General features: G+C 38.8%; 1 protein-coding gene across 7 annotated transcripts in view; it reads right to left on the bottom strand.

Annotated features, from left to right (window-relative positions):
- WNK1 (WNK lysine deficient protein kinase 1) overlaps positions 1-16,674 on the bottom strand; it is a 157,527-nt gene that overhangs the window by 3,183 nt on the left and 137,670 nt on the right. For all 7 annotated transcript variants that reach the window (XM_049882144.1, XM_049882143.1, XM_049882142.1 and 4 more), the window contains 7 exons: positions 14,933-15,016; positions 14,251-14,311; positions 12,042-12,115; positions 9,993-10,639; positions 8,744-8,946; positions 7,113-7,307; positions 236-426 (listed from right to left, as the gene is read on the bottom strand). In XM_049882144.1, coding sequence (XP_049738101.1) covers positions 236-426; positions 7,113-7,307; positions 8,744-8,946; positions 9,993-10,639; positions 12,042-12,115; positions 14,251-14,311; positions 14,933-15,016 — 1,455 coding nt within the window. The remainder of the gene's footprint in view (positions 1-235; positions 427-7,112; positions 7,308-8,743; positions 8,947-9,992; positions 10,640-12,041; positions 12,116-14,250; positions 14,312-14,932; positions 15,017-16,674) is intronic.

A 16,674-nucleotide genomic window follows, 5' to 3' on the forward strand; every position in this document is an offset into this window, starting at 1 on the left:
GCACACAGATCAGGGTGTTTAAAGAATAGAGAACTAGAGATGCAAGGAAGGGAAAATAAAGGGTTGCTGGGCAAATTTTATCTTAGTTTGAAGGAGGGTAAAATTCATGTGCTACAAAAGGTGATGGCACAAAATGTTAACTACAAGCCTAGGTAGTTTATATTGCCTCTGATTCTAATGTGTGCTAAGTGATATTCTAAAAGATTAGGAAAATGGCAAAAAGGGGAAGACTTACCTCATAATTCATGTGTCCTTTGCTCCCTCTCCTGCCTGAAAGATTCATGGCATCTCGGGCCCAGTTGTCTACCAACTTGTGAAGGTCATCTGTGAATGTGCCCTTCCTGCTAGATGACGTCATGGCAGGAGGCTGAGCTTGAGGGGCTTGGCTGTTTACTGTTGCCCCGACAGTGTTTGTACTGCTGGTCCCTGAAGTTATAAGAAGCAACAGAATACAAGCATTAAAAGGAGCATTGGCTATGATTTCAGGAAGAGGGAAAACTAGAGGATGATGAATGGCAAGCCACAGAAAGGGAAAGGATGAATGAGGAAGCCATGCAAGAAAGGAAGATTTCAGGGTTTTATTTAGTCATTTGCTTTGACATAATAGGATAATGGGAAAATGGATTCTTTTCAGGAGGTGCACATAAGGATGAAGGACTTAGGATGACGGTAGGCACAAAGGGCAGGGACCTCTTTTTAGCCCATTCACATAGCATCTCAGAATACTGGAACTGACTGCCAGTACTCTTTCCCCGCATCAGGTTCATGACAGAGATGTGCTATGGTCAATGAGGCTAGGTGCTCTGGAATTTTTGCAGACTTCAGGGCAATAGAAGAGGATTTCTTATGGATCGGGCAGGGTTAAAGTAGGATTACAACAGAAATGCAAAGATAAGATGCTTGGCCCAGAAGAAGATGGAGTTCCCAAACCATGTGGATAATGCCACATTATTTAACCATTTTTTTTAATAAAAAGAAGTAATAAGAGAAGTAGTAGCATGCTCTGTTCAAAAAACGTTTTCACCTAGACCCATAAACATGAATGAATAAACATATACTTGGGAGCAGTTAATTTTTCAGCACCTCCCAGCTTCCCCTGAGTAAAGAACAATGATTACTCATGAGGAAGGGACTCTATGGTGGGCCTGAGACATTCAACTCCAGGAAGATATGGTTTTCCTGAAGATGACCTCAGTTTCAACTGGTTCAAGGATTCTCCCCCTCTTTCCAGAACAGCAAGCACTCCCGGGTGGAAGCAGCAGGAACATTCAGCTGAGGCAGGAGTGCAAAGGGGAGGCAGAAGCTTTGAGGCTATGATGAAGGTGTTCTATTCCTATGGTCTGATGAGAAAGAAGGAGTCTGTGTCCTGCCTGATTTCGGCTCTGCCGGAGGGCACACTGAAGATGATTCGAAGAGGCAAGTATTAGGGAAGAGGGAAAGAAGAGTCATGGTCTTGTTTTTTCCCCTCTCCCCACTCTCTTACCAGCTCTCACATTTGCTGCAGAATACATAAAAGCTACTAAAGTAAGTTGTGAGCCATTAGGCCCTAAGATACCCAAGTAATGCTGGGCGCTAAATAAGTGCATACATTTTCCTATGTTTAAGGTCAAAGCAGCACTACAGCACAGCAGCACAACTGAAGCAACCCTTTATGCTGTCCTCAAGTCAAATTTAAAACCTACCACCCAGAAAATGGCACATACAAGCATGTCTGTGCTAGAGTAACAGCTAATTTTGAGGTGAAGCTGAAAAAGTGAGGACGGTCACATGCTTCTTACCACCATGGCAAGACATGGAACTACTGCAGGGTGAATATCAGCTCACTTCTTAGTGCCTGCTAGAGCCACTAAGGGATTGCTGGTGCACATACAATGTAAAGGGAAGAGTAAGTTCCCCCACAGTATAGGAAAACCTAGTGGGAAAGTAAAAAAGCACAGGGAACAGCCTTCTTTGAATTGCAAATGTGAGTCAGGGTGAACTGGGAAGCACAGGCAGTGAAGGTGGACAGTCATAACAGTGAGGAAACCCAGAAAGCAAGCATATCACATGCATGAGGACTCTCATCCTATTTGAATGATTATTGCTTTGTGAGCTTGATGATGAGTGAGACAATCAAAACACAAAAACAAATCATCACAAGTGAGCAGAGCTCTCAAAAGCCAAATACAAGCAGCAGCTTGGTGGAAGTGAATACTGCTTATTCACAACAAGCTCATGCTGGGAGTCACACCTCTCTAGTCTAATGTTCGCCCCCCTAGACGCTACAAGGCCCCCTTTTAAGATTTCAACTTTTAATTTTTTTTATTGTACTTTAAATGAAGCTTTACAGAACAAATTAGTTTCTCATTGAACAATGAATACACATATTGTTTTGTGACACTGGTTGTGAACCGCATGACATGTCAACACTCTCCCCTTCTCGAACTTGGGTTCCCCGTTACCAGCTTTCTTGTCCCCTTCTGCCTTCTGGTCCTTGCCCCTGGGCTGGTGTGCCATTTTGTTTTATGGGCCTGTCTAATCTTTGGCTGACGGGTGAACCTCAGGAGTGACTTCAGTATTGAGCTATAAGGGTTGTCCAGGGACTTAACTTTTCTTTTCTATTACATAATATTAGATTCTGAAAGTGTGGCTTATGCTATGTGGGAGAAGCAATCATATGGTTGACCTTCTTATTCTGGCTTCTGAAAACAGGCTTCCCTGTTAAAGGAGGGAATAAACAAATACATTCTTTTCTGACTAAACAGTAACTCCTGGGAAATGCAGACCTCATTATAAAGCTAGGAGAGAGGCCTTCCACAGGGTACTGATTAACCTCTAAACCCTTTTCGGTTCTATAGAAAAGACCTAAAAAGCAGTATATATTACTTTATCCCATAATCCACTTTTTTATTGCCTCCTGCCATGACACATCCTTTGGCTCCAACACCACCAGATCCTAGTAACAACAATTTATTATGAACCACAATTTATTGCCTAGTAATCCCAAGGATGCGGTTTTCTTGTTGGCCCTACCTGCTGGACTGCTGAACTGCATTTTAATGAGATGCCATCAATTTAAGAAGCCAACTCTACAAATACAAAGTAATGTTTCTTTTCTCACCAATCTAGCAGACACCTCCCACTATGATGTAAATTCTCTAAGGGCACGGATTCGTATGCTTTGATCACTGCTAATTTCCCAGTGGGGAGAACAGTACCTGGTATGTACTTGCTGACTAAATGATCCTTTTTTCCTATAGGAGCTAGGCATCCTTGACTTCCCTATACATATACTTGGGCATTACCAACCCATGGCTGTCATAGAGGTAGGCTCACTGACAGCACTGACTATGAGGTGATTTCTCAATCTGGAAGACTAGCCAGTACTAAGCAATTAAGCATGTTAAAATATTAGAAAAAGGTACAGAGATTGACAGATGGAAGTTAGGAATCAGGGATGTGCGAGGCTTTAGGATTCAAAGAACTCATGGACAACAGGCTTTGCAATCAAGGACCAAAAGTAACAGAAAGAAAAGATAATTACTACAGAGTTGGTTGCAAGGACAGACTTTTTTCACCATCTTCCCTGAAGCACAAAGAGAGAGCAATGTGTTAAAGATAGAGAAACATCAGTGTAAAATATTTAGAATCTCCAAACAGCAAACAAAAGCCCAGCAAGAGAAAACAGGAGGGGAGACAGATTTGTAGGACACGGTAGCCCTTGTCATACATATCATTCTATGGGATGTAGCTAATTGGCTGTTAGCCTTAACATGGTTATCCGATGGACTGTGGTACCTGGCTGACAGAAACTCAGTTCCCACACCCAATCTTTTTATCTAAGAGTAATGTCCTGCATTAGAGTCCTGGGATTGGGAAGGAACTTCAGTCTCTCAGGGCTCACTGCTTGAATTTCAAATACCCAAGCAGTCTTTCCATTGACCCCGTCCCACTTTCTGTTTCTCCTGCTGGGTTGTTAAAAAAGCACTTTATAAAATGCATGAGCAATCCTACCACAGTAGGCTGTTACAATTTTAAGTTAATTTAAATTAGCTATTATATTTCCACATCCCAAGTACTAAGTAGACATACATACACATTATCCCCTTCCTTTCCATAAAAATCTTTAAAAGGAGTGTGGAAAACAAGCAACCTCTGAACATAAATAAAGCATTAAGCTAAGCCGTGCTTCCAAACATTATCTATTTTGAGAGTACAGAATAATGCATACAAACCTAGTAAGACCTCCACCCCTTTAAGTACCTGTTTTCTTTCCACATTTGCTTTAACGATGTATACTGATGTGCCTTCAAGAGATGTAGGGCCTCTCATTTTAGACCCAGATGGAAGTGATAAGATTGAAATAATGGCACCCACAGTCCCCTATTCTCTAATAGGTAAATGAGACTGGTTCCTAGAAGGCAGCTAGGAAAAGCATGGGCTTTGTTGTCAGACTAATGCAGCCTCACTAACTATACTTAAATTAATCTTTCTAATCATTTTCATTTGAACAGGGATAATACCACCTACCTTCCAGAGTGTGATGACAATTCATTGAATTAATAAATGCAAAGTGGTATCTGTTAGGTCATACTTCAGTAAAAAGCCTTGGGTTCTCTTTCTTCCCTCTCAGACATTTCAGGCTGCATAACAGGCCTGACATGTCACATTCTACTTCAAAACAGCCATCTCCCACTATTACTGTCCTTTCATTTTTCTAGCTGGACATGCAAATTAAATGCTTATTCAAGTGTCAAGGTACTAACATGCTTGGTCCAGGTTAGTCTGCCAAAAAAGTTATTGATCTGAGTCTTCAAAAAGCACAAATGCTTGGAAAACTAACATTGTACCAAATTATGTTTCCCACCTCCTTTCTTTTGCTAAATAACCCTGAAATAGTAATATGTGGGGGAAGGTGATAAAATACCATCCCCTCTCAAGTAGAGCCAATTCATTACCAATTGAGGGTAACAACAACAAAAAAAAACAGAACAGGAGTTCTAAAAGGATTACATATGTGTGAATGAGGAAAATTAAATGTAATACATAAAGGCAGATTTGATGTACTTAAAATCTGGTCACTGCAGAGAACAAAACCCAATACCCAATGCCATCTAGTCGATTCCAACTCATATTAGCGACCCTATAGGACAGAGTAAAACTAAGTGGGGTATAAATTCTTCCCACCATGAAGAGGCCCAAGGACCTCTGAACCATACTCCAAAACAGTGACGGTCTTAGTACATGCATTTAAAAAGCACTTCAATAACCACATCAGAAGTTTGAGGCCTTAAAAGAGAAGATCATTATCCAAATTCTACCAAAAATTTTCTATTTGAGCCTTGGTTTTTTTTTTTTGTTTAAAATTTTTACTTCAATATACATTTATTATCTACTATGTGCCAGTTAAGCCCTGGCTAAGCAGGGGAACTGTGAGTGCTTCTCAAGTGCTACATGCTTTTGTGTACATGATTTTATTTGATCTGTACAGTATAGCTCTTTGAGATAGGCAGCTTCTTCATTTCACCTGTGTGGAAGGTGAGGTGGAAAACATTGGGTCACTGGCTATTGAGCCTCGTTTTTAAGTAGAAAGCTAGGAAATCCCAGCAATTATGTAAAAAATTTTCACGTGTGGGTGGGGACTTTGGTCTCTAATAGAATAAATGCTTTATCAGAATAACCACACTGAAAACTCCTTTTTGAATTACTGATTTTATGGGGGTAGAAGGTGGTGGTGGTAGAAGGATTCAATGAAAAGAGATTCCAGCAGCTTTTCAACTGGTAGATACTTAGGCTTAACTGAGAAGAAGAAAAAAAAAAAAAACGCTTCAATTTACTCTGAAAGAGAAGAATGGAAAAATAGGGTGTACCTTTTACCTGCTGCCAGGATCTAACGCATCAGTGGTCATAATGCTTTCTGAAACTTCTAATGCCAGGGCAAGGAGACAATATTGAACATGACTGTGGAGTCCAGACTTCATTATCCTAGATGACCCAGGAGTGTATAGTCTTGATACCATATCTACTCTCTGTCAAGGATTTATGAAAAAGCAATTCTACAGAATTTACTTTGAGTTTACAGAAACCTATTATTATTTCTACATCCTTTACCATAATTAACAAGGGGACCCAAACTTCTGAGGGTAATAGTTCAGCCAAGCCATTGAATAGATGATCTACAAAGAGACAAATGAAAATGGACTGCATGAAACATCAGATCCAAGCAGCAGAAAAACAAGGACGAGGAAGGAGTAAAGGTGTTACACACAAAGAGCCAAGCAGGGCGTACTCAGAAATCGGGTCCTCCTGCCACCAGGTTTGAATGTCACCTGCTCAGATGCACAGTTAAACTTCGCACAGCCTGTGAGAGGGGAAAAACGGAAGAACAGAGAGAGGAAAAGAGACAGAACACAACTACAAGATGTTAGAAACTTGAGGCTGGAGTGGTGAAATGCACTAAGATGGCACACAGAAGAACAAGCTTCCGGGGGAAGGGAGATACGCAGCACAGGAAGTATTAGGCCTCAGTTTCCTCCAACAGCAAATGCTGAAGCTTTTCTCAGTTGAAATAATGCTAGCTAGTCTGTGCTCCTTACCAAGCAAGTACATTCCACCTTGTGAAGAGACAATCTAAACTCTAATTTCTAATTTCTGTGATATTGTGGCAAAGACAGCTAAACTAGTTATCTATGCTTTCTGACATTCTTTTTCACCCAGACACCTAACCCCCCCTTCAACTCTCATTCGAATGTTACTAGATCTTTCTTCTATAGGAATGTTTTGAGTTATAATTTAATAAACAAAACTATATTTGGAAAATAAATATGGCTAAAAAATTGAATCGTAGGGCTATTCACTTTAACATTCCACTCCCCACTTAGAAGCTAAAAACATCTACCCTGGTGGGCAAATGCATTAGCTTTCAGAAACTGCTAAGCGCCTTAGAATTTGGTCTAGGAAACCTCAGTCTAATTTTAAAGCCTAAGTCCCCATATAGGTGCCAGGCTGTTTTCTGGTCAGCTGGTCTCCCAACCCACCTTAACAATAAGGTTACTAATCAGGCTTTTGTCCTAGCTTTGGCAATATCTCCATTTTAATGTTTTTGGAAAATGATGGTTGCTTTGACTTCTTACCTTGACCTGGAACAGAAAGGCTTGGTACTGAAATGGCACCATCACTGGTGAAGGCTGAACAGAGGTTGTCACTGGAAGGAGATGGCTTAAGCGGCTGTAACAGCTGATTCTGCCCAGTCTCTGGGATACTGCCAGGAGGGTGGAGGCTCTGCTGGGGGTGCAAGACTGAAGCTGCACTCTGAGCAGACAGGTTACCTGTCAAAAGATAAAGTGCCATGAGAAAACATGAACACTTTCCCAAAGCACTTAATAAGGCACTGTTCTTATTCCTTCAGTTGGTCCCACTGATTAATGATGGGTCACAAGTTGTAATCGATTAAAGAACAAAGGCCTCACGAACAGGAGGGGAAGTGAGGAATGACATGAGAATTAACAGGCAATAGGGCTGAAAGTACTGCTCTATATAAAACTGCCCCACAAGATCTTTAGCTTTAGAAAACTTAGATGGGTCACAAGTCTGAGCTGAATAAGACTAGAATATGCAGTGAACGCAAGAAAATTCCATTTTGTAATTTCGCAATTGCTTTTTTTTCTCCTATTAAAAAAGTTGTTGGGTCATGAAATAAAAAGGTTAGGCAGCCTCTGCTTAGATTTTCTTGTAAGCATGTATCAGGTCAACTACGAGTAAGTGTAAAAAAAAAAAAATGATGCAGATGACTACAAAGTAATGTGCATTTAAAATTATTCTTGGTAGATAGCTTTCCATTAGTAGATCAATTACCCTGAAACTAACTTCTCTGGTCCCTATTTAGTGACTGAGTGAAAGTCCACTAAAAAGGTATGTCAAAACTGGGATCAGAGTCTAAATTAGTTGATATCCCTTCTAATCCCATTTTTACTAATAAGTTGCATGAATTGACCCAAATGTGCTAGAAAGAAAAGGTGTGAGCATCTCTGAAATAGTTTTCACAGAATGGAGAGCTGCTAAGGAGTTTGCAACTTCTTTCCAACATATTTATACTACGTCTGAAGAGTAAATGATAGGTACAAACTTATTTCAGCCTTCTTTTCACTTTTCAACTAGTTATCAGTTTACAGTAATTTCACCAAAGGGTCAAAGCTCTATATACATCACAATTAAAATAAACTATAATCCTATATAAGAGATTATGATTTAACTATTTCTTTAATTATGACCACTAGCAAGTTCTCTACCCCAATATAAATAAACGAAACAAGTTTAATCAAGGATGTTACTACTTATACACACCCAAATAAATACTGGTATGACATCTGCATTTATTCCAGTTGCACTTACAGCTAACTCATTCATTAAAAAACAACGTATTTCTTTCCAGTTGTGCAAGAATTTGGTTAAATATGGGCCATAATGGGTTAACAGTCAAAACTAAAAGTTTCATCCTTAAGAGTAACTATAAATGAAAACTAACGGTTAATAGCAATATGGATTACGATGGAATAAGCCACTGTACTTACCCAGCCTGCTTTCATAGACTCAAAAAGAGGTACTATGAATATAAGGCGTAGAGAAATCAAGGACACAAGAATGTTATGAAAGTCGAATTCCTTTGAAATTTAGCAAAATGCAAATATTCAACAGATTACATATACTGTTAAGAGACAGAAAAATGGGACAGTCATGGATGACCTGGCCCAGGGTTCTTTTTTACCTGAAAGCTGGGGGCTTTTATTTCCCAAGGAACTGCTGCGACTAGATTTACTGCCTTTGCTTTTAGTGGGTCGCCTTCTTCTCCCTGAAAGGGGAGCAGCTGGAGGAATAATGACAGCAGGGGGAACCTTGCCCAGTTTGGTATACAAAGATTCAATTTCATGCTTCTGGCGACTCTGCAGGTCTTGAATCTCTTTAAGATGTCTACAAAAGATAATCAGATGCAATTTAAAATATTTGTTCATACAGGAATTAACAACATATACTTTAATCTGCATTCAAGTATTTACTAACTCATGAACCTTTAACCTTTCCCCTAAGTGTACTTAATCCAAGTTGTACTACCTTGAGATTCTAGTTCTTCAACTTATCTCATTAGCCTCCATTCTTGCTGTTGTTATGTGCTGTTGAGTCGGCCCCTGACTCATGGCGACCCCATGGACAATGGAACGAAACGCTGCCCACTCCTGCACCACCCACATGATCGGTTGCGGATCAGACCCTGTTGTGACCCATAGGGTTTTCATCAGCTGATTTTCTGGAGTAGATCACCAGGCCTTTCCTCCTAGTCCCTCCTAGTCTAGAAACTCCACTGAAACCTGTTCAGCATCACAGCAACACACAAGCCTCTACTGACAAAGTTGGTTGCACCTTAGGTGCACTGGTCTCCAGCATGAGAAGTGGGAATTCTAGCAGTGGGCCACCAACGCCCTCTAAGCCAAACTCCAACAAGCTCCGAGCCAATACCAAATGGCTGGCAACATATTAGGAGAAAAGATGTCTGACCCTTGAGGTCCTATTCAAGAGAGGGGAATTTGCTACTATGATCCCACTTGCCAAATATAACCAACAAAACCTAGTAACATAATCATGCATCTCAGTGGCATTATTCAATTCATTTGGTAGACTAGTAAATCGTTTAGAATGGTTAATAATGATAAAAGTACTCTTAATAATAATGATACAGTAAAATAATATAAAGGTGCTCAAGAAGTTTTATAACTAGAACTGGTATAAGTATGAGAGTACAAGAGCACTTTTAAGGAAACGAAACATCAGCATATTGCAGTGAAGAGAATACTAACTCTGGCACCAGGATCTAGGTTTGAGTACAATATTTGCCATTAAAATATGGGTGTGATCCTGGGTATTTTTTAAAATGAGGTGACTGGTGAACAGACTACCTAAAAAGCTCATCTTTAAAGTTTATTGGGTATTAGATATTCTCTCAAAAGTGAAAGTATACTTACTTTTCTCGTAGCCGTCGCAGCTCTAACTTTAAGTCTTCATCTTCAATATCTGACTCATTGTCACTGCTCATGTAAGAGGAGTTGAATGAATTACTAAGGCTCTGACTTAGATTCTGGATAGGAAGGCTTTTTGAGCACAGTTGATGGGGGGAGTGTGGACTCCCGGAACCGTCATCCACATCCCTACTTAGGAAGGCAGCCTCCAGGTCAGAAGATGGCCCATTCAGATGTGAAGGCTCTGATAGTTCAGGCTTCTCTTTCCTTGGTATCACAGCAGGAAGAACAGCTTGTTCCAAATCCGTAAAAGGAGAAGATGCCACTGGCCCCTCTTTCTCTGCCATAGTGATCTTGTCATCAGTTCTTGATACAGAGAAACGACCCACTTTGCTTGTTGTAGTTGTTACCTGAAAACGTCCAACCTTGGTAGGCTGCCCAGTTTCTGACTTTGCCTCTGAGGCAGGGGTTTTGTGGGCACTGTCTGGCACATGGAGAGTTACTCCATTAGGCTCGGGCTTCACCAGGGTACTCTCTGGACTACTACTTGATAGCGCTGAGGACTCTGAAGTGCTGGATTCAAAATGAACAGACTTTGCATCTTCTGACTTAATTTTACCTTCTTTCTGGACATCATCCGTTGCAATTGAAACCTGATAGGAAGAGACCAAGCTGAGATTAAAAGCCAAAAGTCTCCAATATTCAATTTTCAGCATGGATTCCCCCGCCCCCCCCATAAGTTTTATCACTTTATTTCCTAGTCAATGTGTAGGCTATCACTTTACACAGTCTTTCTAGCCTTGACTGTGAAAATAAATTGAATACTATTATAGACAATGAATAATCTGTACTAAAATGCATATGCGGAGTGGCTGGTTAAGCTTATTAACTAAATGACTTGATTATATATCCCATACTATGAACAGAAACTCACAAACTAAATGATCTGCTTTCATAGCTCCTGTTATGTATAGAATTCAGATTCATGTCTTAGCCAAAATACAAATAATAACAAGAAATGGAATCTTGAAGATTGCTTGTAAATAAGAAAAACTACAAAGACTTAATCCAATAAACAGTAAATGCAAGCTAAATTTCAAGAATCAATACAATTAACTAGAACTAAAAGGAAGATCCAGAGCCTTCTCCTGGTTCTTCCATGTATTATAAATATAAACTCAGTCCAGTTACAAAGTCTTAGAACCATGTTTTACAAATGAGAAAAACTTCACCTAATATCCCTGAGTCTAAGTGCTATCATGAGAATAACCTGAAAGTAGTTGTGAAACAGTAAAAAAATGATTTGCAAAGCTCATTTCATACTATATACTAAGAGCCAGAAAATGTTCATTCATTGGGTCAGCTGGAAAAATAAAATGATACGGCATCAACTGAGGCTGACCAGTATTTTCACTTCAGGAATTAATCCTAAGAAAATGACATGGAAAAAGTTTTTATACACAAAGATGCTTACTGTAACATTACTTACTATGTTAGAAAAATTAGAAAGAACCTTAATGACCAATAATAGGAGAATGGTTAGATTATTAGAAGAAGAAAAAAAAAAGGCTACAAAATATTATTCAGAGGAAAAGAAGCAGGTGTTAATTTCAGATGCATACATGTACAGAGAAAAAGTAATCAGGGACGGGGGTAGGTAGTGGGACTATGAGTGTTTTTTTCCTCTACTATTCTAAGTAGTCTACATTTTCTTTAATTACCATGCATCATGTTTATGGGAAAAAGATTAAAAAGAACAATAAAGTGGTACATAAGGATATATATGATCAGATTGGCAATTACATCCCAAACAAAAACCAAACCCATTGTCAACTCTGACTCATAAGTGATCCTAAGGGACAGAGTAGAATGACCCCACAGGGTTTCCAAGGAGTCCCTGGTAGATTTGAACTGCCGACCTTTTGGTTAGCAGCCGTAGTACTTAACCACTACGCCACCAGGGTTTCCCCAGCCCAAATAGGAAGGCAGTAATTTTATTATATACACAGCTCTCCTTGAAGAGGGAGTTATGGCAAGGAAAAGTGCTTGACTTACCTGAAATCGTCCCATCTTAAAAACACCGGCTCCTGAGCTAGTTGCTAGGACAGGGCCTTCCGTGACTTGAGAAGCTGAAACAAATACATGGAAGAAAAAAACAGCTTACATTAGCATTTCTTTTCAGTTAACCTCTTTTTCTCTTGGCCAGAAATACAGCAAAACGAAACTACATTGTCAGATAAGGAAAGCTGTTAGAGGCAAGGAAAACTCCCTTACCTCCTTTTCCCTTCAGTTTTGCCCAACAAGTGGAAACCACGGTTATCGTTTGCACTACTACTAGGTATCCTCAGTTTGACAGATTATACTGTTTGTCAAAAATTGTCAAGGTCTGAAAATGTATCATTAATCATCTACCTGTCCTTGTACGCATGTACAGATAACATGGCACTGTTTGAAGGAATAGAAGTCACAGATAAAGTAGCTTCACAACTTAACTACAATAGTAAGAGATACTATAACAACTAAGGTTAACAGGCAATAATGACTCAATTACTTACTCTTCAACTCAGAGATTTAAGTAAGGAAGAAATTTTTCCTAAGACATTAAAGACCCACATCAGATTCATTGGTAAGTACTTCTGAACAACTTTAAAGCTACCTAGATTCTCCTCTCTAAGGGACAACCATTTTTTTTGAGTTTATTTGTACAGATGTTGTAGACATATACCAGCATGTAATCAGCTCAGCAGCAATGTTTTTTTCTTTTTTAGTAGAATACTGACTGGTTTTGGTTCTTTCATTCAATAATATATTTTAGAGATCATTCCATGTCACTGCCTCATTCTTTCTAATGGTTATACAGTGTTATACTGCATGTATTTACCATATATATATACATATTTTTTATCGTACCATATTTTAACCGTATTTCTAACCAATGGACATTTAAATCATTCAGAATTTCCTGATACTATAAGTGTTCTAATAAGATCTGTGGAATAAATACCTAAGAATGGAACAGCTGAGTCATTTTCAATTAAAAGACTACAAATATTACTAAACTGATCTCCACAGAGGTGTACCAATAAGAGATAAAAAATGGTATGTCTAGTTAAATATTTTTATTGCAAAGTTTCTTCTTCTGTATCTTTTGATTCTTTTTGGCTCATGTTGAATTATAGGAACTCTTTATATTAGCAAAACTGGTCCTTTTTGTGATGTGTGTGTGTGTGTATGTTTCTCTAGTTTTTTATGTTTTTGGACCTAATGGAATTTTTTTCCTCCCATGCAAAAATTTTAAATCAATTTTGGCTTCTGGGTTGTATATTAAACTTAAGAATACCTTCCTCTATATCAAGGGTCAGCAAACTATGTATGATCCGTAGAACAAATCTAGCCTACTGCCTGTTTTTGTAAATAAAAATTGTACTGAACATAGCCATATTATTATTTTTTGTTGTGGTTTAGGTGAAAGTTTACAGCTCAAGTTAGTTTCTCATACAATAGTTCATACACATAATGTTACGTGACCCTAGTTGCTCTCCCTATAATGCGACGGCAGGCTCCCTCTTTCCACCCTGGATTTCCTGTGTCCACATTTTAACTATTTCATTTTTGAATAGAAAAGATTCTGAAGTAACACAACAAATAGGGTATGTGAGACTGATAGATAATATAGTGAAAAGATTCACAACAAATTTCAGAACAGTATTAGCTGATGTGACTAAACACAATGATGGAAACTCACATATTTAATTTGATCGTATGGATAATTTTTCTAAAGAGAGCTATTTACGTACATGCCAATTCTAAAAACGCCCAAAATAGTTAAAAAAAAAAAAAAATGTTTAAACTGATCAATTGAAATCTTATATTTGTATTTCTACTGTCTAGGCCATTCAAACTTATCTCTATCTCTAAATGTGCAGTGTCACAAAAGCCAAGAGGATATCAGTAAATTAACTTTAAAATATGCTCAAATTTCATAATCTCTTATAGCAAGGATCTGGTCTAGCCCATAACAAAGTGGCTTATGCTAAAAAAACTATCGTTACCTTCTTCATACCCTCCAAAAATAACAAACATCGATTTCTCAGTACTCTAGCTAACAGTTATCATTAATACTCCCTAGTCATGAATTACATAAAATGTTTGTCTCAATAATTTCAAAAACACCTATATTCTCAAGAATGTATCAACAGTAATCTCTATAATCAACTACCGGCAGGACGGGAAGTAATAATATAAGAAGAAGGATGCTTCTCACCATCCTTCTGAGGATGTGCTCCTGCTTCCGTAACTGCTGTTGGAGCCACCACGGACACAGGCTGCAAAACACATACACACAGACACCACAAAATCTTTAGCTTCAGTCACTCTCAAACTTTTGTCCTTGTTGCCTTTCCTCCGTTCTTTGTAAAAGGGCAGATACATAGTATATATGAAAAAACACTTACGCCCAAGGGCACTTCCTTTTCTTTCATTTTTTTTTTAAAACACAAGTCTGATGTAAAGACAGCTTTTAAAACAAATTTAGAGTCTTAACCCTTCTGTATTGCTTTCTTAATTTTTCTTACAGAATATTTAAGCGTTTAACTTGGACATTCATAGAAAGATAATTTTCATCAGAACATAAAAGTTAAACTTCAAACTTAAAGTACAGTCCCCTCTAAAGCATGAAAACAAAACCCATTTGATTAATCTGTGATATAATTCTAACCAGACAGAAGATAAAAAAGTATCTTTGAAATAAGATCTTTCTCATAGTTACACTACAGGGTCAGTGTTAGTCTTTCATTAATCTATCTCATTTCTCTTGAGTGGAACAGCAGGGACTCCTCTGAAAAGCTGTTAAAGGTATTAATAACAGTTCAGGTTGCAATTTATGTTCCAGAAATATAGTAAATTAGGATTATGGAAAGAAAATCTTAGTAATCTTTGAAACTTACACCAACTGCAGATGTCACTGCAATAGTCTCTGGACTAAGTGTTCGCCTCAACTGAGCATCAAGATCTTCCAGAGGTTGCTGGGACTAAACAAAAACAACTGCAGTAAGTAAAGTCCTACGGCATCTTCACAAGTCACTGTTATATAATCAACTTATACAGGGCACACTATTTTATGCTTTAGATACAGCAGTGACTGCCTCTTATAATGTTACCTCTTGCTAAGCTGGGTGATTTTTCTACTGAGAGATACAGTACACTTTTTTCATGAAATATGACTCTTCTACATATATATACATACATATGTGTGTGTGTATATATATATATACACACACACATATATATGTATGCCAATTACTTCATTGGGTGGTTAATGAAAGAAATGTAAAACATTCAAGACAAAAACTGGTTACACTGGAGTTGCAGCAAAAGGGTACATCAATGTAGTGCCTTTCCCAAGAAACTTTCAAAGTTAATTTTGATCACATAAAATTTATTACTTCCACAATGGTTTAGAACCTAACCTCATACTTAAGATGCAATTTTACCATTCTACAAAAGTACAAATGCTCGGCCACAACCGATGACTGCCCTGACAGGGAGCACAACAGAGAACCCCTGGGGGAACAGGAGATCAGTGGGATGCAGACCCCAAATTCTCAGAAAAAGACCAGACTTAATGGTCTGACTGAGACTAGAGGAATCCCGGGGGTCATGGTCCCCAAACCTTCTGTTGGCCCAGGACAGGAACCATTCCTGAAGACAACTCATCAGACATGGAAGGGACTGGACAATGGGTTGGAGAGAGATGCTGATGAAGAGTGAGCTACCTGTATCAGGTGGACACTTGAGACTGTGTTGGCACCTCCTGTCTGGAGGGGAGCTAGGAGGGTAGAGAGGGTTGGAAGCTGGCAAAATTGTCATGAGAGACTGGAAGGGCTGACTCATTAGGGGGAGAGTAAGTCGGAGGAAGGAGTAAGGTGTATATAAGCTTATATGTGACAGACTGACTTGATTTGTAAACGTTCACTTAAAGCTCAATAAAAATTATTTAAAAAAAAAAGTACAAATGATAGAAGTTATAATATCTAAGAGTACATCCCACCTGAATTTAGAGACCATCTCAAGAAAAGGTTTGACGCATTGAACACTAGTGACTGAAGACCAGACGAGTTGTGGAATGACATCAAGGACATCATCCATGAAGAAAGCAAGAGGTCACTGACAAGACAGGAAAGAAAGAAAAGACCAAAATGGATGTCAGAGGAGACTCTGAAACTTGCTCTCGAGTGTCAAGCAGCTAAAGCAAAAGGAAGAATTGATGAAGTAAAAGAACTGAACAGAAGATTTCAAAGGGAGGCTTGAGAAGACAAAGTAAACTATTATAACGACATGTGCAAAGACCTGGAGATGGAAAACCACAAGGGAAGAACATGCTTGGCGTTTCTCAAGCTGAAAGAGCTGAAGAAAAAAATCAAGCCTCGAATTGCAATAGTGAAGGGTTCTATGGGGAAAATATTAAACGATGCAGGAAGTATCAAAAGAAGATGGAAGGAATACACAGAGTCATTATACCAAAATGAATTAGTCGATGTTCAACCATTTCGAGAGGTAACATATGATCAGGAACCGATGGTACTCAAGGAAGAAGTCCAAGATGCTCTGAAGGCATTGGCGAAAAACATAGCTCCAGGAATTGATGGAATATCAATTGAGGTGTTTCAACAAGCAGATGCTCACTCGT

This window comes from Elephas maximus, chromosome 4 (genome assembly GCF_024166365.1).
Source record: "Elephas maximus indicus isolate mEleMax1 chromosome 4, mEleMax1 primary haplotype, whole genome shotgun sequence".
In the NCBI taxonomy this organism is placed as follows: Eukaryota; Metazoa; Chordata; class Mammalia; order Proboscidea; family Elephantidae; genus Elephas; species Elephas maximus.